The sequence below is a fragment of the Panulirus ornatus genome, chromosome 1, assembly GCF_036320965.1.
Source record: "Panulirus ornatus isolate Po-2019 chromosome 1, ASM3632096v1, whole genome shotgun sequence".
Classification (NCBI taxonomy): Eukaryota; Metazoa; Arthropoda; class Malacostraca; order Decapoda; family Palinuridae; genus Panulirus; species Panulirus ornatus.
This window is the reverse complement of record NC_092224.1, coordinates 23784461-23809491: the sequence shown is the minus strand read 5'-3', so window position 1 is coordinate 23809491 and position 25031 is coordinate 23784461. Positions and strand designations below refer to the sequence as shown.

At 40.7% G+C, this 25031-nt stretch overlaps 1 protein-coding gene across 1 annotated transcript in view; it reads left to right on the top strand.

The window, feature by feature from the left end:
- bor (ATPase family AAA domain containing bor) overlaps positions 1-25031 on the top strand; it is a 68082-nt gene that overhangs the window by 3849 nt on the left and 39202 nt on the right. The window contains exons 2-6 of the mRNA XM_071689462.1: positions 4339-4550; positions 7022-7107; positions 11545-11672; positions 13168-13262; positions 20595-20793. Of these exons, the coding sequence (XP_071545563.1) occupies positions 4346-4550; positions 7022-7107; positions 11545-11672; positions 13168-13262; positions 20595-20793 (713 nt within the window). The 5' untranslated portion in view covers positions 4339-4345. The remainder of the gene's footprint in view (positions 1-4338; positions 4551-7021; positions 7108-11544; positions 11673-13167; positions 13263-20594; positions 20794-25031) is intronic.

The following is a 25031-nucleotide window of genomic DNA, read 5'->3' as shown; positions in this document are numbered from 1 at the left end:
GGAGCCTTGAAGAATGTGTGGAAGTCGAGAACATTATCTCGGAAAGCAAAAATGGGTATGTTTGAAGGAATAGTGGTTCCAACAATGTTGTATGGTTGCGAGGCGTGGGCTATGGATAGAGTTGTGTGCAGGAGGATGGATGTGCTGGAAATGAGATGTTTGAGGACAATGTGTGGTGTGAGGTGGTTTGATCGAGTAAGTAACGTAAGGGTAACAGAGATGTAAGGAAATAAAAAGAGCGTGGTTGAGAGAGCAGAAGAGGGTGTTTTGAAATGGTTCGGGCACATGGAGAGAATGAGTGAGGAAAGATTGACCAAGAGAATATATGTGTCGGAGGTGGAGGGAACGAGGAGAAGAGGGAGACCAAATTGGAGGTGGAAAGATGGAGTGAAAAAGATTTTGTGTGATCGGGGCCTGAACATGCAGGAGGGTGAAAGGAGGGCAAGGAATAGAGTGAATTGGAGTGATGTGGTATACCGGGGTTGACGTGCTGTCAGTGGATTGAATCAAGGCATGTGAAGCGTCTGGGGTAAACCATGGAAAGCTGTGTAGGTATGTATATTTGCGTGTGTGGACGTATGTATATACATGTGTATGGGGGTGGGTTGGGCCATTTCTTTCGTCTGTTTCCTTGCGCTACCTCACAAACGCGGGAGACAGCGGCAAAAAAAAAAATATATATATATATATATATATATATATATATATATATATACACACAGTTTTGTATATGACAGTTATTGATAAATGCAGATTATTTCAGCGTTGCATCTTTACTTAGTAATGAATAACAAATGATGTACAACATGGTATCATCAATGAGTCATTTGATGAACAATGACGATTGTAGTAGAATGAGTGAGAGAGGCAGCATGTCGATGAGATGCAGTGCGTGGGAGGCAGGAGGCAGTGGATACTGTACAGCTCTGGTCTGGCTGAAGCTAATCCATCTCTGCATATCTGAAATTTTGACTTAGGTGGTGAGAAAGGTTGTGGAAAAAGGTGAGGAGGTAACACATGTGGGTGTCTTTGACCACTGGCCACAGTCCTGTCAGACACCATTGAATAACTTATGTCTACCCACAAAATTGAGTGTAAGTATAGATATGCAACTTTGTATTCCTTCATTATATCGCATAACTTTTTGAAATATGAAGTGAGAATGGAGAAAGGTGGGGATGATTAGAGAGGTGAAGTGAAAGGGAATGGTAACAAGACAGTCATCAGGGATGTTGTTAAGCACTTCACAAAAGCTGATCTTCAAGCCACAACTGCACCTGCTACTTAGCCTAGCATAACTTAGTGTACCCTCCAGTTTTTTAACAAATTGTTTTAATGCTGTTGACTTCATGATTTTTATGTCATTGTAGCCAGTTTGGAAGCATCATTGAGGTTGACCTTATGCTCACCAGCTTCCAACTGCCTCAACATTTCTAATTTCACATCCAAGGAGAAGCATTTTTCATGGTGCTATAGATGTGCTATAAGGATTTGAACTTCCTGGCTGATTTCCTGATGTGATTTATGAAATATTGCTATAGTTTTATTGAAAATTTGGCCATTCAGCAAGAATATGTGCAGAGTATATTTTCAACATATTTACTATAATTTATGGAGCTTAAATGTTTGTACGTAGTGCACAAATATTGATATATGCCCCAAAAACTATTAAAGAAATGCATGATAAAACAGCTGTTGTTGTGGGTAGCTGAAAGTGGAATACCTATAAAGAATAAAAGATGGAAATGCAACCCCTGCTACAAACTGTAGAATCCTTCTGTTTCATCCCCTCTCCCCATTTTTCTTATGTCCACCCTTATGCTGTCCTTTCTACCTCCTCACTTACCTAGTTCATATCTGCTCCCATACATTTTTTTCTCCACACCTAACGTTCCTCTTCATTAACTTCTTTCCATTCCCTTCTCCCTAACCTTTTGTCTCTCCCTCACACTCTCCTTCTCTTCCTTCAGACCCTTTCCACTTTGCTCATCCTCTCTTCTTTATCTCAGTTCCTCTCATTCCCTCACTTACACCCATCTCTCTTTTCTTTTCAATTTTTTTTTGTATCACCCAAACACCCTTCTGCTTTCTTTCCTTGATCTCTTATTCATCCTTGTTCTCTCCCTACATCATTGCTCTCCATAATGTTCCCACATGACTGTTCCCATACACCTTTCCTTCTTCACCCAACCTCACCATTTCCCCCTCCCCCTCCACACTACCCCTACATCTACGTCTGCCCTTTCCTCACCCAACCTTATCATTCCCTTGTCTCTATCACTGCCACACTCTTCCAACACCATTCCCCCTTCCTTACTCAGACTTACAATTTTACTGCCCCTCCCTCCATCACACTGTACTTACACCTCCCTTTTCTTCACCCAACCTTACCATTCCCTTTCCATCCCTCTTCCTGCTACATAACCCCTACCCTTCTTCACCCAACCTTACCAATCTCCTTCCTCCTCATACTTCTCCTATACTTCCTCTTCTTCACCCAACCTTGCCATTTCCCTTCTGCCTGTCTCCTCACTGGTCGACCACATCTCTGAGCCCCCACCCCCCTTGCTCACCCAGCCTTACTATTCCCCTTCTGCCCCTCTCTCTGCCCCACTATCACTACAGCTCCCCATTTTCACCCAACCTTACCATTTCCCTTCTCCCCCTCTTTTTGCCACAGTACCCTTTCTTATTCTCCTTCCTTACCCAACCTTAACTATTCCCATGCCCCTTCCCTGCCACACCACTCAAAGCCTTCCTTCACCCCAAATGTACCATACCCTTGCCCTTCCCTTTACCACACTACCCATACAGTTCCCCTTCTTCACCAGTCCCTCAAACCCATTCCCTCTCTCCACCTACTACACCAATCGCAACCCAGCAAGTGTTTTGGTTTGTTTTGTCTTTCAGTGACTTGATGAAACTCTAAGAGCAAATGTTGTCATTGAGGTAAAGAGTTTTTCCTCATAACATTTTTCACAAATGTATTTATACCTGGTAACTTTAATGTTTAATATAAAACCCATGAACCCTAAGTAGTCATTGTAAAGAAACCATGAACCCTGAGTACTCAACATGAAGTGCACCAACTATGATAGTTGTCTGAAGATTCTGAGCTCTTGCAGCTAGTAACTTGTAAACTAGAGAGTAATCAGATGCTGGGGGTTTGAAATCTTGCCTGATCAGGTCAAGGATCTTGACTTGTTGGGCTGCTTCTGTCCGTGGCTATACTGACACAGTGCCATATAGAAAGGTGGTAAAGAAGCTGCAGCTTCAGGCAGGCATATGAGGGAAACTCTTTTGATGGTTGGAAAATTATTTAGGGAAAGAGAACAAAGGGCACTTGTCAAAGAAGCCATCCAGAAATGGGTTGGCATTAACAGTGATTGACCGCAGAACTCAATCTTTGGGTTTGCTCTTCCAAATTTGTGTGACTTGCTGGAAGGATCTCACAAGTTGTGGATGGTGCCAAGGTCACAAGAAGAGTAAAGAAAGATGAAGATTGTTTCAACTTTTTAAGGGACTCCAGACTAGCTGGCCTGTAACATGGTTTATGAAATTCAGCCTGGGAATGCAAAGTACTGAGGATAGAGGTCAGCAAAAAAAAAAAAAAAAAAAAAAAAAAAAAGGGAAAGAGATAAATGAATTCTAGCAGGAAATTCATGTTTAAGAGGGACCTTGTCATTTAGTGCCTGTCACTTGAGTATTACCTTTGAAGCATTGTAATGGAGACAAACTTTGCAGAAAAGTATAAAGATTGCATTCAAGATTTTGAGTAAGGAAGTGTTCAGCCCTGGTATGTTATACAAGGGCTAGCTAGAATTTGCTTCTCAAGTTGTCTCTGCTCTTGGGGAAGCACAGAATAGATCCAAAGGAGGGCTAAAAAGATTTTACATGAGAGAAGAAAGCTGGGTTATAGTAACAGGGTAGATGTTGTAAGTTTGCCTACCATGGAAAAGAGAAGGGTAATGGGTGACTTGATCACAAACGTCAGATTTTTGAACCAGTTCGATGGCAACAGTGGACAGTTCTTTGAAAGATGCAGTGATCAAGCAACCAGATGCAATAATTGTTTGAAAATATGTACGGTGATGCAGGTCTAGAGATAGGGCATTACATCTGTAGAACTCCTTCCTCATACTGAAAAGATAGGTACAGTGATAAGACATGCTTATTGTTGAGGATGTGAGTGTCCACTTTGCTGTGTTTACTTGATTTTAGTAGGGAAGAAGAATATGCAGTGAATCATTTGTTTGAAAAGTTTTTGTATTTAGTTTGCACAATATTAATGTTGTGTATTTGTATGAGTTTATAAGATTTCTTTTTCTCTCTTCACAGATTAAAAATGTCATGGCTATTTGGCACAAACCAGCGGCCACAGGACTTTTCTCAGTTTATACCACCACCGGGTGTTGTGGGTGGAGAGGGTGCAGATGGATCAGGTGACTCAGGAGATGGCAAGGGCAAAAATGGTTCTATGGAAGCCTATCGGTTTGACTCGGCTGCCTTGGAACGTGCTGCCAAAGCTGCTAAAGATCTAGAAAAATCTGGTAATTTTTTGTCTGAAGATTCTGCCTTTTCTAATCATGTAGATGGTGATGGAGTCCCCAGTTGTGCAAAATCAATTCATAAAGCAGGTGCATGTGATTACAGTGAGGCTGCAGCTTGTGCAGTTGTGCAAATTTAGTTTCTAATTCAAGCGCATGTTGCTCTGTACATAGAGGCTGTATGCTTATGATTCACTGTTGTGTAAGCAGGAATAGAGTTAGGTTTTGCTGCCAAGAGCTAGTTACTTGTGTGCTCCCACCACTAGTTAGACCAAGCAATACTCTGCAAGCTGTTGCATCACATGATTCTTGTTGGCAACTAAGGGTGAGCCATTTTGATAACTGTTCCTTTTCCTATACCTTGAAGTTTTGGAACTCTACCTCCTCATGTCTTTCTAAATAACTATGGCATGGCACATTTTAAAAAACAGGTTTTTCCACATCCTCCAAAATTCATAAATACTTTCCCTTGTCTTGTCTTTTTCCCTTTCGTAATCATCTCAGTATTTCAGTTAAGGTTTGGTCTTGATGTGGACTTTTGTCCGTGACTGGAGCCTCCAACATAAAAAAAGATAACAGACAGATCAGTTATGTGAATGATATGTTGTGGGACTATGACATTGAACCTTAGATGAATTCATGTAATTACAGTAGTACATATTTCATGAAAAAAAATGACTTTTAGGATGTGATTTATTGATGGAGGATGAGCCTAACCCTTAAATGCCTAGTGGCATGCCAAAGGCCACCCATGATTTAGGCAAATAAAAAAGTCTTTAGATTTCTTGTGTTTACCGTCATGAAATGAAAGAAGTACATGTAAAAGGAAAGGATATGTCCAAAAATGTAGGCCAATATACTTAAATGGTTATGGTATGGCTCTGAAGTTAACACATTAATCCCCAGAGGGGTGTTGGAGGAAGGGTTTGCTTATTCAGATTATATGTTTCCCATTATGACACGAAAAAAATTCACATAAAAGTAAAGTATATGGACAACCAAATGAGCTGACATACCACATACAGTTGTAGTAGGGTGCTGAAGTTAATATCTATATCCCGGGTGGTGGAAGAGGCTGTGCATCGCCCATATATTGTTTCCTCTCATATGGGATGAAAGAAATACTTGTAAAGGTAAAGTTAATGTGCAAATATATATTTTTGGCTATGTTTTAACATTGAAGTTGATGTGTAGATCCCCTGGAGAGTTTGTGATTCAGTTTTATTGTATTGCACTATGAAGTGAAGGAAATGCATGTAAAAGTTTAAGATGTACAAAATAGTGGGCCAAGGTATTTTATGTGGTAGTGCTGTAGTGGTGAAGTTGACCCATATATGCCATGAAGGGATGATAGAGAAGGGTGTGCGTTGGCTGTTGGCACAGTGTGAGATGTTATTGAGTCGCTATTTACACTGCTTCTGTTTGGGAAGTGACCTAGTAGCCTATACTAATCCTCACTGTAAAAAGAGCACTCCTACCTGTCCATCCTTGGTCTGTAGTTATGGTGAGGAAGTTGCCAGATGCATGATAACTGACCCTTATATTCAATTGTAGTTAATCCTTTTCCTATACAGGATAGAAGGTGCTGGCTGCTGGGCTAAAGTATATCAGAAAAATATTGTGTTGTTTAATGGGAGTGCTTTGCCAGGAATATAGAAAGTATGGAAAAGGAAAATGACAGGGTGAATGATTGTACCACAGAAATGCCATCTGCTGTTCAGGGTGTGATGGAACCGGAGGTAGGAAGTGTTAATTGCGAAGGAAGGTGTGGTGGTGGTCGGGGGGTGTTATAACCAGGAAGAGAGGGAGTGGTGGTTGTGAGGGAGGGTGTGGTGGCGAAGGAGAGGGGAGGCCTTGGTTATCATTAGGAAGGGTGTGGAAGCCAGGGAAGGATTAATGATTATCAGTGATTTCTTATGAAAAAAAACTCACTAGGGCTGGAGAAACTTCCTTCTCCACAGAACCAGTGGTAGTCATTTGACTGGGGCCATCCTTTTACTGTTTCTACTCCTGATTGTGAATGCTATGGTCTCCCTTAAGGTTAATTAGTTTGGTGTAACAATATTAGGATGCAGGCATAGTGTTGTAAAGCTTCTCCATTAGTTACAGTTTTGAATTATAACCTGTAGTTAGCAATTGGCATGATGTTTTTTCACTAGTTTGGATGTGCTGTCTACTAGCTTTAGCTATGGTCAGCTGTTGTTGTTAGTTAGTTCACTGGTGTCTTTGTCTTTTTAAGAAAAAATTACTTAAAGCCACTTTGTTTTTCACGTTTCTCAGTGAAATGCGATATATGGTTATGTATTTTGGACAAACATTTTAACTGCCGTGTGAAAACTTGTTATCATGTAAGTTTCATAGAATTGTATGTTTTTTTAAGATTTTTGCTCTTTTTCATGTAAGCCAGTACATTTGCATAATGAAATAAATGATTGAAAATAAGTAAGTGTATTTTGAGGTGATATATTTTTCAGCATTTGCTAAAGAAGCTTTGGAATTGACAAGAATGCAAGAAGAAACAAAACAGAAGGAACTGCTAGGAGCTGCAAAAGAAATGGAGGTTCGTAATGTATTTATTCTTTGTACTGCATACATCTTTTTCAGTATCATAGATAGATGATGCATGCAGGATTTTTTCTGGAAATTGTGGTTGCAGATCTGTTTGACACCCTCAAATCTTTAAAGAACCCTTCATGTTTGGATATTCTTATCTGTTAAATGGATGCCACACATATTCTTAAGAATGTGTAAAAAGGCCATAAAAAGTGGAAGCAGAAATGCATAGCAAAACTGAAGTATGTGAAAATACTAGAAAATGTCAAAATGAGATACATTTTATTCATTGAGAAATGTAGAGATCCATTTTATTTATTGAGAAATGTGGAAATTCAGGATGTATGGTAGACTGATTGAATGTTTTAGATGTGAAAGATTAAATTTTTTTACTCTCATGTTTCTCTGGGCTGCCAAGGCCCTACTTTCTCATGTCTTTCCCAATTACTATGACCTGGCACATTTTAAAAGACAGGTTCTTCACTTCCTTCAAAATTCTTAAATACTTTCCTTTGTCATTTTTTTCCCTTTTCATTATTGTCTATATTCAATTAAGGCCTGGCCTTGATGTGGACAGAAGCATCTCCATGACAGAAGCATTCAGCTTGAAAAAGAGAAATTGCCTGAATATCCCTTTGGATCTTTTTGGCACTTTTCTTGAATGCAATATCCATCCTGTTCTGAAGCTTCCTAAACTTTGCACCATGAACAACCCCTCGTCACTCTGCACTTATAGCTTTAGTGTATGTACTCTGCCCCACTTAAGGGGTTAGGTATTTCGGGTATCACAAGTGTTGAATTTTGTTTCATCTTCAAACATGATTGTTAATCAGCAAAACCTTATATCCTACCTTGAGTTTATATGACAGCCTTTGTTTCTTACACCTCCATCTTTCTCAGCATTTCTTTTTGGAACTATATGCATGCAAGACCATAGACTTTATTTAATTGCACTCTTAAAGACTACTTCTCCATCTTTGTGTTCTTTCTCTCCAATTAGAAAGTTTCACAAGAAATCAACAATGATATGGGTGCTTTATAAAACAGCAGTTACTAGTGCTGTACAAATCCATTGACAAAACTTAAAGTCCAGTTGTATCTACAAATTATTTTATGGAAATGTTGTAAGCATTTCTTTTCAGCTAGAAGAGTTCTTGAGTTCTTGATAGATTCATAGTCTTGTTGCATTACTAACATTAGAAGTTCCCTCTGGATAATAGGGTGTGGTTCTGAGGGCTGAAAAAATACTTTTTGTATGATTTGTTTACATAAATCAAGAAAGACAACACTTACCCCTTTAGTTAATATTTTGTTTGGAACATCAGGCAGTTCTTGGGCTTTCAAGGAATGCTGTTTGCTAGGTTGTGGAGGAGGTCAGGTGATTGAGAAGCACAGACCTCTTTAATAATGGCTGCTTTTAACTAAGGATGGATGAATTGTCACAGCCATGTAAGCATCATTCTAAGATAGACCATAGATTCTCATTAGGGTTGAGATATGGGCTAGTACCAGATCTGACCAATCCCTAGATTACAGCACTTCACAGTCTTTTAACCACTGGGTAACACTTTCAGCAGTGTGACAAGGAACACCATCCTGTTTCAAATCTTGGCTTGAGCTATATCAAATGTATCATGTGAAAAATCACTCAGTAGTGCCATATATTTTTGCTGATTCAAAATGGCATGTTTAGAAAGAATTACTAGCTCCCAACACCATAATAGCTGACACACCCCAAAACCATTAGCAATGCAAGGTGTTAATGTGTACTTAGGGAGGTGTGATTTTAAGCGTGGTTGCATATACACCCTTCCTCCACAGCTACCAGGTATGGTAAAAGTGGCCTGATCCAACCACAAAACATTACCTCTTGTTTCTAAATCCCAAACACTACTTTTTACAAAACTTAGCTTTGTTCCCCATCTGCCACACTGTTAGGAGTGGCTTTTTGTGGGTATGATAACTCTTGAATTTCTGGTCATCATGGAGGACCTGTTGGTGCCCACCTCAGTGAGACATGGTTGAGGAGACATGAGTTTTTCCCTCATTCTCCTGCTGTAAGTGCAGGGCCGACCTTAACCTTGGAAGAAATCACTCTAAGGGTCCTTGGAGATGATAATTTTGGCCTACCAGACTTAGAGAGAGGAGCTAGTAACGCATCCTCTCCAACCTCCTTGTACAGTTCACCATTCCCTGTACACTACACAAGCACACACCTGTCTGGGTTGCAGTATCCTTAACTCAAACTTTTCTTTGAATAAGTCTATCACTGCTGTTGTGTCTTCCATGATGGTAACTCTCTGAGGCATATCTGGTGGCCACAATAGCAAAGTCAGGCACTGGGAACAGAGCAAAAAAAGAAAAATGGCCACATGCCATACACAAAACAATATAACTCCTCCTCTTGCAGCTGCTGGAAGCACACTGGTGGACCCATGTGACGTGTGCTGAGTGGCCAGGTTTCTCCACATTGCTGCCTAATATGCAACTGAACGTCTTGTATCCTGGAAAGCTTAAGAATGCAAACGAAATGGTTTTGGCTGAAAGCATAGTCATTGGCCCTCTTGTGCCTCTACTTTCTGCACAGATATGTTTGTGCAAAATATATCAGCAATGATTAACCCTCTATGGATGAGCATGAATTCATCATGGAGCTGCTCATTGGAACTAACTTATTGTATGTAACCCACCCCTTCCTCCCATTGATATAGACAACTTTGTCAGTACTTCGGCAACTCCCAAAATGGTTTGAGGGAACTTGAAATTACCCCTGCCACCGGACTAGTTTACTGGGTGGCCACAATTGGCGTTGTGTGTAGGGTGCACTTATTTACATTCTTTACACTGCTTTTGTTGGTGGTGATTCTGCAGTTCTGAGTTTCTTAGCTTATTTTGCTTAAATTCAACCCTATCTATGGCCTCTAAGACATATGAGAGTGTCAGATGTAAACACCAGTCCATATCGATCCAAGATAAAGTAGAACTGTTGAAAAAATGGACCGTGGTGTGTAAGCTGTGTGACATCTACAGTATTGGGTCATCGACTGTTTATGATATAAAGAAGTAATGGGAGAAAATATGGAATTTCTCTGCAGACAGCGATTCCAAGAAGCAAATGACAATTAGAAAAACTATGAAGGATGGTAAGAGTACTGAGCACGATCAACTGATGATGGAATGGTTTCACCAGCATTGGAGTGATGGAGTGGACTTGTTAGGTGGCATGATAATGGACCAGGCTAAGTTGTTCCATAAAGAACTTAAATTTCAACATGAGTGTGACTATAGTGAAGGATGGTTTCAAAGATTCAAGAAGTGTCGTAGGATTTCCGTGAATAAAGTTGTGCTGAGAAAAGCAGTCTGCAAACCACAAATGAGCTGCTGAGTATGTGGAGGAATTTGCGAAACTCATAGCTGATGAGCACCCCAGTCCCGAGCAGGTGTATAATGTATTTCATTTATTTATTCATTTTACATTTGATATTTGTTTAATTTTAATTTCAAGCAGTCCATGGTGTACTTTAGACACATGGGGGATGTATTATTAGTGAGTTAGAGGTGCATTGATGAATTATTATTACATGACCATGGTTGGACCAGCAAAATGGTTAATCCGGCAAGGCTTTGGAACCAAGAGTACCGGAAAATCGATAGGGTACCTGTATATGCAGATATTCCAAAATCTGAAAAAATTAAAAATCCAAAACACTTCTGGCCCAGGCATTTCAGATAAACTTGTATTACCATAGATTATTGATGGACACATCTACCCCTCTTCAGACAGAGTGACTTATTTTGTTGACCCAGTCTGGCCTGTATATCAGAATCCATGAATTTGGGAAGGTAACTTTCATTCATAGCTCTTTTTAGGAGCCATTCAATAGTGGAAATTAATTGTAGAGGTGCTTGGCACTTGTCTCATATCTGTTAACAGTACCCTACCGTAGATTTCAAGGGACAGCATAATGTGACCTTTGGGTTGCCACCATTAGGACAGGATTTTAGTATGATACAAGATGACTCTTAGTGTACTGTGTTTGCTTTCCCCAATCCACTTGACAGAATTACAGGTCTTTACTTTAAGTTTCCTCCCCTTCCTCCATCATGCTGGAGCACATTTTTTCTACAGATTGTGGGTGCCAACCCACAACCTGTAAGAATATTAGCTCCACGTAGACGGTAGGAGGCGAGTCTGTGATGTTAGCTTGATGGCAGATGCTTCATGACTGAGGTTGCACCTGTTGATAAGCAGTTTAGGAGACACCATATAATCCTTTACATAGGTTGAGCAAAGGCTGCTGCCTCTTCATTGAGCATGAGGATGGACAAGGTCCTAGCCTGTGTTTACCACAGAGAGTATCTCAGTACTTGTGAGACTGCCACAGTAAGAAAGGGTTTTTCAACTTCCATAACATACATTTCTCATTTGTTATTTCCTTTCCAGTTAAGAATAGAAGCAGCAAAGTCTGAGGGAAAAAGAATTGAACAGGAGGAAAGACGTAAAACTCTTCAAGAACAGTCTAAACTGGACCAGCAGAAAGCACAGTACCAAGACCAACTAGCTCGCAAGCGGTTAGTTTTAAAAGTTGTTGATTTATAGAGTTATGAATACAGTTTGAGTATATTTGAATTTGAATGAAGCATGAATGCTGAATAATCCTCATTACTTTATGAAACTGTTACACTTGATATTGTGAGTTCATGTAATATTTCTTGGAATTAATATTGTAAGTTGCTGTTTTATTGAATTTTGTTTATTATAGTAAGTCTAGCAGTAGTTAGATAAACTTAAGTCATGTGAACAGTTATGATTGCTCCATCCCTATATATATATATATATTAAAAAGCCACATTGACATCACACAGCCCTGCCTCACACCTACATGCATAACGAAACTTTCACTCAACTCTCCATCCTCTACCCATGCATTTGCTTATATATAGAAGGCTTTCATACCATCCTACAGTTCTACCCCTACCCCACAGAAACAAGAACAGAGTTGTTGTGAAAGATAGATGAATAGATAAGTAGAGTGATGAGTAATGACTCATGAACATACTTGGTATTACTGTAACATCCACTCCTTCTTGGAAACCCCACATTATAGGTATAGTTAAGTCTATCTCTAAGAAACTTGGCATCCTGTTTAGATTAAAAACTTCTTTTCTTCTGAACAGTTGCTCTGTTCATACAAAGGATTGATTCATCCTAGTATGGAGTACTGCTGTCACATCTGGGATGGTTAAAGCTCTACGTCCTTAGTTGACAGAGTTGAGTTAAAAGCAGGCCGACTTATAAGCTGTCCCAGGCCAACTACCAAACTTGACCCCTCTTAGCCTATGCTGCAATGTTGGTTCAGTTTCCCTCTTTTATTGATATTACTTTGGTTTTTGCTCCCGAGAACTGGCTGCTTGTGTGCCCCCACCACTAAGTAGACCACACAATATCCGGCAAGCTGCTGCTTGACATGATTACTGTGTGGCTGTCAGCAACTCATGATGGGCCATTTTGATAACTGTTTCTTTCCCTACACTGTAAGGCTTTAGAGCTCTCTACTTCTTCAAGTCTTTCCCAATAACTATGACTTGACACATTTTAAAAGATAGGTTTTTCACTTCCTTCAAAATTCGTAAATACTTTCCCTTTTCATTTTCCCTTCCTTAATTCTCTTTATATTTCAATGAAGGCCTGACCTTGGTGTATACTTTTGCTGTGACTGGAGCCTTCAGCATGAAAATAGAATAGCTAAATTGAAGGTAGAGAAAATCTCAATACCCAAAAATAATGTGGAAGATTTTGCACATCCCAACATGAAGTGTCTTCAGAAAAGGCATAAGTTAAAGCAAAACTATTACTATGAAGTGCAGTGGAAGAGTATGAAGCATTTTAAGTGACTTGATGTGGATTACCACATACAGTAAGAGTATCTAGAAGAGTTGAAAGTTATTTTGAAATATATGTTTATCATAACCTCAGAATTCTAATGTCATCTCTTTTAATGGAGTTACGCCTCTTTAGATAAGAGACTTTTATAAGGTCTTACTAGTGGTAAAAAATTTTCCGCAGGTATGAAGACCAGTTAGCTCACCAGCAACGAATGAATGAAGAAAATTTAAGGAGACAAGAGGAATCTGTTGCAAAGCAAGAAGCTATGAGGAAAGGTTGGTGTTACAGTGCAGTAAAATCTCTTAAAAGCCCAGATATATATTTCCAACACATCTACCCTCCTCTGCACAACCCTATCTATAGCCCATGCATCACAACCATATAACATTGTTGGAACCACTATTCCTTCAAACATACCCATTTTTGCTCTCCGAGATAATGTTCTCACCTTCCACACATTCTTCAACACTCTCAGAACCTTCGCCCCCTCCCCCACCCTGTGACTCACTTCCACTTCCATGTTTCCATCCACTGCTAAATCCACTCCCAGATATCTAAAACACTTCACTTCCTCCAGTTTTTCTCCATTCAAACTTACCTCCCAGTTAACTTGTCCCTTAACCCTACTGAACCTAATAACCTTGCTCTTATTCACATTTACTCTCAACTCTCTTCTTTCACACAATTTACCAAACTAATTCACCAACTTCTGCAGAATCTCATCCAAATCAGCAAACAGCAACTAACTTGCTTCCCAAGCCCTCTCTTCCAGAACACACTACATACTTGCCCTTCTCTCCAAAACTCTAGCATTCACCTCCCTAACCACCCCATCCATAAACAAATTAAACAATCATGGAGACATCATCCACCCCTGCCACAAACCAACATTCATATTCATGCATATTCGCCATTTCCCACATTAGCAAGGTAGCATTAAGAACGAAGGACTGAGCCTTAGAGAGAACTTCCACACTTGGCTCCTTTCTCTATTCATATTTATTTATTTATTTTGCTTTGTCGCTGTCTCCCGCGTTTGCGAGGTAGCGCAAGAAATGGCCCAACCCACCCCCATACACAATGTATATACGTACACGTCCACACACGCAAATATACATACCTGTACATCTCAATGTACACATATATATACACACACAGACACATACATATATACCCATGCACACAATTCACATTGTCTGCCTTTATTCATTCCCATCGCCACCTCGCTACACATGGAATACCATCCCCCTCCCCCCTCATGTGTGCGAGGTAGCACTAGGAAAAGACAACAAAGGCCCCTATTCATATTTTGGTAAATTATAAATGGGAGGGAACGATTTCCAGCCCCCCTGCTTCATCCCCTTTTAGTCGCCTTTTACAACATGCAGAGAATACATGGGAAGTATTCTTTCTCCCCTATCCCCAGGGAGCTACCTCACTGACACAGGGCAGTGATCATGTTTCCTGTGGAGCTGGGTGGTGCCAGCAATAGATGAAGGCAATCAAGTATGAATATGTGCATGTGTATAAATGTATATCTGTATGTGTAGGTATATGTATGTATATGTTGATTATATATATATATTATTTATTTATTTATTATACTTTGTCGCTGTCTCCCGCGTTAGCGAGGTAGCGCAAGGAAACAGACAAAAGAATGGCCCAACGCACCCACATACTCATGTATATACATACACGCCACACACGCACATATACATACCTATACATCTCAACGTATACATATATATACACACACAGACATATACATATATACACATGTACATAATTCATACTGTCTGCCCTTATTCATTCCTGTCGCCACCCCACCACACATACATCTTGTGCAAAAGATGTTTGTGGCATGAGAAGCATGGGCGGTGGGCATATTAGAAAGGGCAGTGAGTGGTGGGATGAAGAAGTAAGATTATTAGTGAAAGAGAAGAGAGAGGCATCTGGACGAGTTTTGCAGGGAAATAATGCAAATGAGTGGGTAATGTATAAAAGAAGGAGGCAGGAGGCCAAGAGAAAGGTGCAAGAGGTGAAAAAGAGGGCAAATGAGAGTTGGGGTGAGAGAGCATCATTAAATTTTAGGGAGAATAAAAAGATCTTTTAGAAGGAGGTAAATAAAGTGCATAAGACAAGAAGAGAACAAATGGGAACATCAGTGAATGGGGCTAATGGGGAGGTAATAACAAGTAGTGGTGATGTGAGAAGGAGATGGAGTGAGTATTTTGAAGGTTTGTTGAATGTGTTGGATGATAGAGTGGCAGATATAGGGTGTTTTGGTCGAGGTGGTGTGCGAAGTGAGAGGGCTAGGGAAAATGATTTGGTAAACAGAGAAGAGGTAGTGAAAGCTTTACGGAAGATGAAAGCCAGCAAGGCGGCGGGTTTGATGGTGTTGCAGTGGAATTTATTAAAAAAGGGGATGACTGTGTTGTTGACTGGTTGGTAAGGATATTTGATGTATGTGTGGCTCATGGTGAAGTGCCAGAGGATTGGCAGAATGCTTGCATAGTGCCATTGTACAAAGGCAAAGGGGATAAAGATGAGTGTTCAAATTACAGAGGTATGAGTTTTTTTTAGTATTCCTGGGAAATTAAATGGGAGGGTATTGATTGAGAGGGTGAAGGCATGTACAGAGCATCAGATTGGGGAAGAGCAATGTGGTTTCAGAAGTGGTAGAGGATGTGTGGATCAGGTGTTTGCTTTGAAAAATGTATGTGAGAAATACTTAGAAAAACAAATGGATCTGTATGTAGCATGTATGGATCTGGAGAAGGCATACGATAGAGTTGATATAGATGCTCTGTGGAAGGTATTAAGAATATATGGTGTGGGAGGCAAGTTGTTAGAAGCAGTGGAAAGTTTTTATCAAGGGTGTAAGGCATGTGAATGAGTTGGAAAAGAGGAAAGTGATTGTTTCTCAGTGAATGTTGGTTTGCGGCAGGGGTGCGTGTTGTCTCCATGATTGCTTAATTTGTTTATGGATGGGGTTGCTAGGGATGTAAATGCAAGAGTTTTGGAGAGAGTGGCAAGTAAGCAGTCTGTTGTGGATGAGAGAGCTTGGGAAGTGAGTTAGTTGTTGTTCGCTGATGATACAGTGCTGGTGGCTGATTTGGGTGAGAAACTGCAGAAGCTGGTGACTGAGTTTGGGAAAGTGTGTGAAAGAAGAAGGCTGAGAGTAAATGTGAATAAGAGCAAGGTAATTAGGTACAGTAGGGGGTAGGGACAAGTCAATTGGGAGATGAGTTTGAATGGAGAAAAAGTGGAGGAAGTGAAGTGTTTTAGATATCTGGGAGTGGATTTGGCAGCAGATGGAACCATGGAAGTGGAATTGAGTCACAGGATGGGGGAGGGGGCAAAAGTGCTGGGAGTGTTGAAGAATGTGTGGAAGGTGAGAACATTATCTCAGAAAGCAAAAATGGGTATATTTGAAGGAATAGTGGTTCCCATAGTGTTATATGATTGTGAGGCATGAGCTATAGATAGGGTTGTGCGGAGAAGGGTGTATCTGTTGGAAATGAGATGTTTGAGGACAATACGTGGTGTGAGGTGGTTTGATTGAGTAAGTAATGAAAGGATAAGAGAGATGTGTGGTAATAAAAAGAGTGTGGTTGAGAGAGCGGAAAAGGGTGTATTGAAATGGTTTGGTTACTTGGAGACTATGAGTGAGGAAAGATTGACAAAGAGAATATATGTGTCAGAGGTGGAGGGAACAAGGAGAAGTGGGAGACCAAATTGGAGGTGGAAGGATGGAGTGAAAAAGGTTTTGAGTGATTGGGGCCTAAACATGCAGGAGGGTGAACGGCGTGCAAGGAATAGAGTGAATTGGAACGATTTGGTATACCAAGGTTGATGTGCTGTCAATGGATTGAACCAAGGCATGTGAAGTGTCTAGGGTAAACCATGGAAAGTTTTGTGGGGCCTGGATGTGGAAAGGGAGCTGTGGTTTCTGTGCATTATACATGACAGCTAGAGACTGAGTGTGAACAAGTGTTGCCTTTGTTGTCTTTTCCTAGTGCTACCTCGCATGCATGTTGGGGAGGGGGGTTGTCATTTCATGTTTGGCCGGGTGGTGATGGGAATGAATAAAGGCATTAGGTATGAATTCTGTACATGTGTATATATGTATATGTCTGTGTACGTATATATATGTATATGTTGAAATTTATAGGTATGTATATGTGCGTATGTGGATGTTTATGGATATACATGTGTATGTGGGTGGGTTGGGCTATTCTTTCGTCTGTTTCCTTGTGCTACCTCGCTAATGCGGGAGACAGCGACAAAATATATAGTGAGTATGATAAATAAATGTACACATGCCTTACATCTTTGATAAAATCTTTACACTGCTTCTAGCAACTTACCTCCCATACCATATACTCTTAATACCTTCCATAGAGCATCTCTGTCATCTGTATCATATGCCTTCTCCAGATCCATAAATGCTACATACAGATCCATCTGTTTTTCTAAGTATTTTTCACATACAGTCTTCAAAGCAAACACCTGATCCACACATCCTCTACCACTTCTGAAACCACACTGCTCTTCCCCAATCTGATGCTCTGTACATGCCTTTACCCTCTCAATCAATACCCTCCCATATAATTTCCCAGGAATACTCAACAAACTTATACCTCTGTAATTTGAACACTCATATTTATTGCCTTTGTACAATAGCACTATGCATGCATTCTGCCAATCCTCAGGCACTTTACCATGAACCATACATACATTGAATATCCTTACCAACCAGTCAACAACACAGTCACCCCCTTTTTTAATAAGTTCTACTGCAATACCAGCCAAATCTGCCGCAGTGAAAAGTTTTTATCAAGGATGTAAGGCATGTGTACAAGTAGGAAGAGAGGAAAGTGATTGGTTCCCAGTGAATGTCGGTTTGTGGCTGGGGTGCATGATGTCTCCATGTTTGTTTAATTTGTTTATGGATGGGGTTGTTAGGGAGGTGAATGCAAGAGTTTTGGAGAGACTGGCAAGTATGCATTCTGTTGTGTATAAGAGGGCTTGGAAAGTGAGTCAGTTGTTGTTCGCTGATGATTCAGCGCTGATGGCTGATTCAGGTTAGAAACTGCAGAAGTTTGTGACTGAGTTTGGTAAAATGTGTGAAAGAAGAAAGATGAGAGTAAATGTGAATAAGGGCAAGGTCATTAGGTTCAGTAGGGTTGAGGGACAGGTAAATTGGGAGGTAAGTGTGAATGGAGAAAAACTTGAGGAAGTGAATTGTTTTAGATATCTGGGAGTGGATTTGGCAGCGGATGGCACTATGGAAGCATAAGTGAGTCACAGGATGGGGGATGGGGCAAAGGTTCTGGGAGCGTTGAAGAGTGTGTGGAAGGCGAGAACGTTATCTCAGAGAGCAAAAATGGGTATATTTAAGGGAATAGTGGTTCAAACAATGTTATATTGTTGTGAGGCATGGGCTATAGATAGGGTTGTGCGGAGGTGGGTGGATGTGTTGGAAATGAGAAGTTTGAGGGCAATATGTGGTGTGAGGTCATTTGATCAAGTAAGTAATGAAAGGGTAAGGGAGATGTGTGGTAATAAAAAGAGTGTGGTTGAGAGAGCAGAAGAGGGTGTATTGAAATCGTTTGGTCACATGGAGAGAATGAGTGAGGAAAGATTGACAAAGAGGATATATTTGTCAGAGGTGGAGGGAATGAGGAGAAGTGGGAGACCAAATTGGAGATGAAAGGATGTAGTGAAAAAGATTCTGAGTGATCGGGGCTTGAACATACAGGGAGGGTAAAAGGCGTGCAAGGAATAAAGTGAATTTGAACGATACGGTGTACCGGGGTTGATGTGCTGTCAATGGATGGAACCAGGGCATGTGAAGCGTCTGAGGTAAACCATGGAAAGGTTTGTAGGGCCTGGATGTAGAAAGGGAGCTGTGGTTTCGGTGCATTACACATGGCAGCTAAAGACTGAGTGTGAATGAATGTGGCCTTTGTTCTCTTTGCCTAGCACTACCTTGTGCATGCGCAGAGGAAGGGGGGTGCCATTTCATGTGTTGCATGGTGACAACAGGAATGGATGAAGGCATGAAGTATGAATATGTATATGTGTATATATGTATATGTCTGTGTATGTATATGTATGTATACATTGAAATGTGTAGGTATGTATATGTGTGTGGGTGGGCATTTATGTATATACATTTGTATATTGGTGGGTTGGGCCATTCTCTTGTTTGTTTCCTTGTGCTACCTCACTAACACGAGGGACAGCGACTAAGTGTGATAAAAAAAGATGTGTATGTGCATGTATGTACGTATGTGTATGTATGACGATGGTAGGTAGGACAATAAAGTAAAGTTGCTAGTGAAAGAGAAAAGAGAGGCATTTGATCAGTACTACAAGGAATGAGTGCAAATGATTGGGAGATGTATAAAAGAAAGCAGCAGGAGGTCAAGAGGAAGATGCAGGGGTTGAAAAAGAGGGCAATTGAGAGTTGAGGTGAAAGTATTATTAAACTTTAGGGAGAATAAAAAGATGTTTTGGAAAAAGTTGAATAATGTGCGAAAACAAGAGATCAAATGGGGATATTGGTGAAAGGAGAAGAAGGGGAAGTGATAACAGGTAGTGATGCAGAGGAGGAAATAGAGCGAGTATTTTGGAGGATTGTCAAATGTGTTTGACGATAGAGTGGCAAATGTAGGGTGTTTAGGCCAGGGTGGTATTCGAGGTGAGAGAGTCAGGGAGAGTGGTTTGGTGAAAAGAGAAGAGGTGGTTAAAGCCTTTTGAAAGATAAATGGTTTGGTGAAAAAAGAAGAGGAGGTTAAAGCCTTGTGAAAGATAAAATCTGGCAAGACGGCGGGATTCGATGGTATTACAGTTGAATTTATTAAGGAAGGGGTTGATTGTGTTGTTGATTGGTTGCTAAGGATATTCAGTGTCTTTATGGATCATGATGAAGTACCTGAGGATTGGAGGAATGTGTGTATAGTGCCATTGTATACAGGCAAAGGAGATAAAGATTAGTGTTCCAACTACAGAGGCATAAGTTTGTTAAGTATACCTGGGAAATTATGTGGGATGGTATTGATTGAGAAGATGAAGGCATGTTGAAAGCATCAGACTGGGAAGGAGCAATGTGGTTTTCATGTCTGTGCTTACCATTTCCTGGCCTCCACTTACTCTTCCTTCCATACATTGATCAGTGTCTTTGTCACTTGCTGTGCTCATTTTTATATTTAAAGTTTCCTAGATCACTCTCCACTACAGCATTTCCCATTTTTGAGTTTTTGTCAGGGCTTATTATGGGAGCGATGTGACTTTTTCCAGTTGTTATATTAGCTGAGTATTGTCGTTTGAATGGTAATCCTTTAAATGACTTCGAAATCTTGTTTCAAATGATGTTTTCCTTGTGTGTACCTTCTACAAAGATTAAGCTGATTGAGTGATATTTTCTGGATAGGGACTTGTTACCTATTTTGAATGTTAGTGTTTATCTTATGCCTTATTTATGACCATGAATGCTTCATGGGACTCGCCTCTTTCTAAGTACTTTGTTTATTTACACAGAGATAGCTTGACTTACACATCCTGCATCTTCTAATCCCTATTCTTTTCACTTTTTTCAGCTACCATTGAACATGAACTGGAACAGCGTCATAAGTATGACTTGAAGAGGTTGGAGGCAGAAATGGGAGCCAAAGCTAAGGTAGAACGGGAAAACCAAGATCTAACTCTTGAGCAGATACGAGTGCGAGCTGCTGAGGATCGGGAAACTACCCTGAAGTCTTTGGCAGAAAAACGAGAAACTATACTTTCATCAATAAAGTAAGTTTGACATGACTTTTCTTCTTGATATTTTTATTTTTATTTTTATATTATACTTGATTGCCGTTCCCCTCATTAGCTAGGTAGTGCCAGGAAACAGAAGAACAAACCATCCTCTTATGTACACACACACACACAAGAAGCAGTGAAAAGTTTTTATCGAGGATATAAGGCATGTGTACGAGTAGGAAGAGAGGAAAGTGATTGGTTCTCAGTGAACGTTGGTGTTGCGGCAGGGGTGCGTGATGTCTCCATGGTTGTTTAATTTGTTTGTGGATGGGGTTGTTGGGGAGGTAAATGCAAGAGTTTTGGAAAGAGGGGCAAGTATGCAGTCTGTTGTGGATGTGAGAGAGCTTGGGAAGTTAGTCAGTTGTTGCTCGCTGATGATACAGCGCTGGTGGCTGATTCGGGTGAGAAACTGCAGAAGCTGTGACTGAGTTTGGTGAAGTGTGTGAAAGAAGAAAGCTGAGAGTAAATGTGAATAAGAGCAAGGTTATTAGATATAGTAGAGTTGAGGGACGTCAGTTGGGAGGTAAGTCTGAATGGAGAAAAACTGGAGGAAGTGAATTGTTTTAGATATCTGGGAGTGGATTTGGCAGCGGATGGAACTGTGGAAGCAGAAGTGAATCATAGGATGGGGGAGGGGGCGAAAGTTCTGGGAGCATTGAAAATGTGTGGAAGTCGAGAACATTATCTTGGAAAGCAGAAATGGGTATGTTTGAAGGAATAGTGGTTCCAACAATGTTATATGGTTGCGAGGCGTGGGCTATAGATAGAGTTGTGCAGAGAAGGGTGGATGTGCTAGAAATGAGATGTTTGAGGACAAAAAGTAATGAAAGGGTAAGAGAGATGTGTGGTAATAAAAAGAGTGTGGTTGAGAGAGCAGAAGATGGTGTTTTGAAATGGTTTTGTCACATGGAGAGAATGAGTGAGGAAAGATTGACAAAGAGGATATATGTGTCAGAGGTGGAGGGAACGAGGAGAAGTGGGAGACCCAATTGGAGGTGGAAAGATGGAGTGAAAAAGATTTTGAGTGATCGGGACCTGAATATGCAGGAGGGTGAAAGGCGTGCAAAGAATAGAGTGAATTGGAACGATGTGGTATACTGGGGCCAACGTGCTGTCAATGGATTGAACCAGGGCATGTGAAGCATTTGGGGTAAACCATGGAAAGTTCTGTGAGGCCTGGATGTGGAAAGGGAGGTGTGGTTTCAGTGCATTATTACATGACAGCTAGAGACAGTGTGAACGAATGGGGCCTTTGTTGTCTTTTCCTAGCACTACCTCGCACACATGAGGGGGAAGGGAGATTTTATTACATGTGTGGCGAGGTGGCGATGGGAGTGAATGGGGGCAGACAGTGTGAATTGTGTGCATGGGTATATATGTATGTGTCTGTGTATGTATATATATGTGTACATTGAGATGTATAGGTATGTATATTTGCATGTGTGGACGTGTGTGTGTATACATTGTGTATGGGGGTGGGTTGGGCCATTTCTTTTGTCTGTTTTCTTATATACATACACATATACAGATATGTACATAGATACAAGTGTATATTCATACTTGCTTGCCTTCATCCATTTCAGACCCCACCCTTTCCTTACTTACTTGATCAAACCACCTCACATCACATATTGTCCTCAACCATTAAATTTCCAACACATCCACCCTCCTTCATACAACTCTGTCAATACCCCATTCCTTGCAGCCATATAATATTGACGGAACCATACAACTCTATCTATAGCCTATGCCTCACAACCATGTAGTATTGTTGGAACTACTATTCCTTCAAACATACCCATTTTTCCTCTCTGAGATAACATTCTCTCTTTACACACATTCCTTATTGCTCCCAGAACCTTCTCCCACTTCCCCACCCTATGATTCAATTCCGGTTCCATGGTTTCATTTGCTGCTAAGTCCAATCCCAGATATCTAAAACACCTCACTTTCTCCAATTTTTCTCCATTCAAACTTGCATCCCAACTAACTTGCCCGTCAACCCTGCTGAACATAATAACCTTGCTCTTATTCACATTTACTCTCAACTTTCTCCTTCCACGCACTTTTCCAAACTCAGTCACCAACTTCCGTAGTTTCTTAATTCAGCAACCAGTGCAGTATCTTCAGCAAACAACAAGTGACTCACTTCCCAGGCCCTCTCATCCATAATAGACTGCATACTCACCCCTCTCTCCAAAACTCTTGCATTTACCTCCCAACCACACCATCCATAAACATATAAAACAACCATGGAGACATCACAAACCCCTGCCAAAGACCAGCCTTCACTGGGAACCAGTCACTCTCCTCTCTTCCTACTCATACACTTGCCTTACACCCTCAGTAAAAACATCTCTGCTTCTAACAGCTTACCTCCCACACCATAATACTCTTAAGACCTTCCACAAAGGATCTCTGTCAACCCTGTCATATGCCTTCTTCAGATCCATGATAATTGCTACACACATTTCCATCTGTTTTTCTAAGTATTTCTCATATTTCAAAGCAAACACCTGATCCACACATCCTCAACCACTTCTGAAACCACACTGCTCCTCCGTGATCTGTTGCTCTGTACATGCCTTCACCTTCTCCATCAGTACCCTCCCATACAAATTTCAAGGAATACTCAAGAATCTTATGCCTCTGTAATCTGAACACTCACCTTTATCCCTTGTGACCTTGTACAGGAGCACTGTGCATGCATTCTGTCAATCATCATGCGCTTCACCATGATCCATACATACATTGAATATCCATACCAACCAGACAACAATACAGTCACCCCTTTTCTTAATGAATTCTACTTCAGTACCATCCATACCAACCAAACAACAACACAGTCACCCCTTTTCTTAATGAATTCAACTTCAATACCATCCAAACCTGCCACCTCGCTGGAGTTCATCTTCCACAAGTCTTTCGACACCTGTCTTAACCAAACCATTCTCCCTGATCCCTCTCGCTTCACACACCACCACCCTGACCAAAAACACCCTACATCTGCCACTCTGTCATCAAACACATTCAACAAACCTTCAAAATACTCACTCCATCTCCTCTCTTTATCACTACCTGTTATCACTTTCCCCCTTCCCCCCTTCACTGGTGTTCCCATTTTTTCTCATGTCTCATGCATGTTATTTACCTTCTTCCAAAACATCTTTTTATTCTCCCTAAAGTTTAATGATACTCTCTCACCCCAGCTCTCGTTTGCCCTCTTTTTCACCCTTTGACCTTCTTGACTTCCTGCCACTTTCTTTCATACATCTCCCAATAATTTTACTCCTTCTTGTATGTATCATGCAAATGCTTCTCTTTTCTCTTTCATTTACTTCTCATCCCTCTGCTCACTGCCCTTTCTAATCTGCCCACATCCCAGCTTTCTCATTCCACATGCAACTTATGCACATGCCATCACTGCTTCCCTAATTACAACCCATTCCTCATCCACTCCCCTCACGTCATTTGCTCTCTCCTTTTGCCATTCTACATTCAATCTCTCCTGGTACTTCCTCAAAAAAGTCTCCTTTCCAAGCTCACTTACTCTCACAATTCTCTTTTCCCAAGCATTCTCTCTTCTTTTTTGAAAACCTCTACAAATCTTTACCCTTACCTCCACAAGATAGCAGTCAGACATTCCACCAACTGTTCCTCTCAGCACATTAACATCCAAAAGTCTCTCTTTTACATGCTTATCAATTAATGCATAATCTAATGATGTCCTTTGACCATCTCTCCCTATGTGTATCTCTCTTTTTAAACCATGATTTCCCAATCACTAGTCTATTTTTCAGCACACAAATCCACAAGCTCTTCACCATTTCCATTCACAACAGTGAATACCCCATGTACACCAACTGTACCCTCAGCTGCCACATTACTCACTTTTGCATTTAAAACACCCATCACTAATATCCGGTCTCATGCATCAAAGCTGTCTCATGCATGTTATTTACCTTCTTCCAAAACATCTTTTTATTCTCCCTAAAGTTTAATGATACTCTCTCACCCCAGCTCTCGTTTGCCCTCTTTTTCAACCTTTGACCTTCTTCTTGACTTCCTGCCACTTTCTTTCATACATCTCCCAATAATTTTACTCCTTCTTGTATGTATCATCCAAATGCTTCTCTTTTCTCTTTCATTTACTTCTCATCCCTCTGCTCACTGCCCTTTCTAATCTGCCCACATCCCAGCTTTCTCATTCCACATGCAACTTATGCACA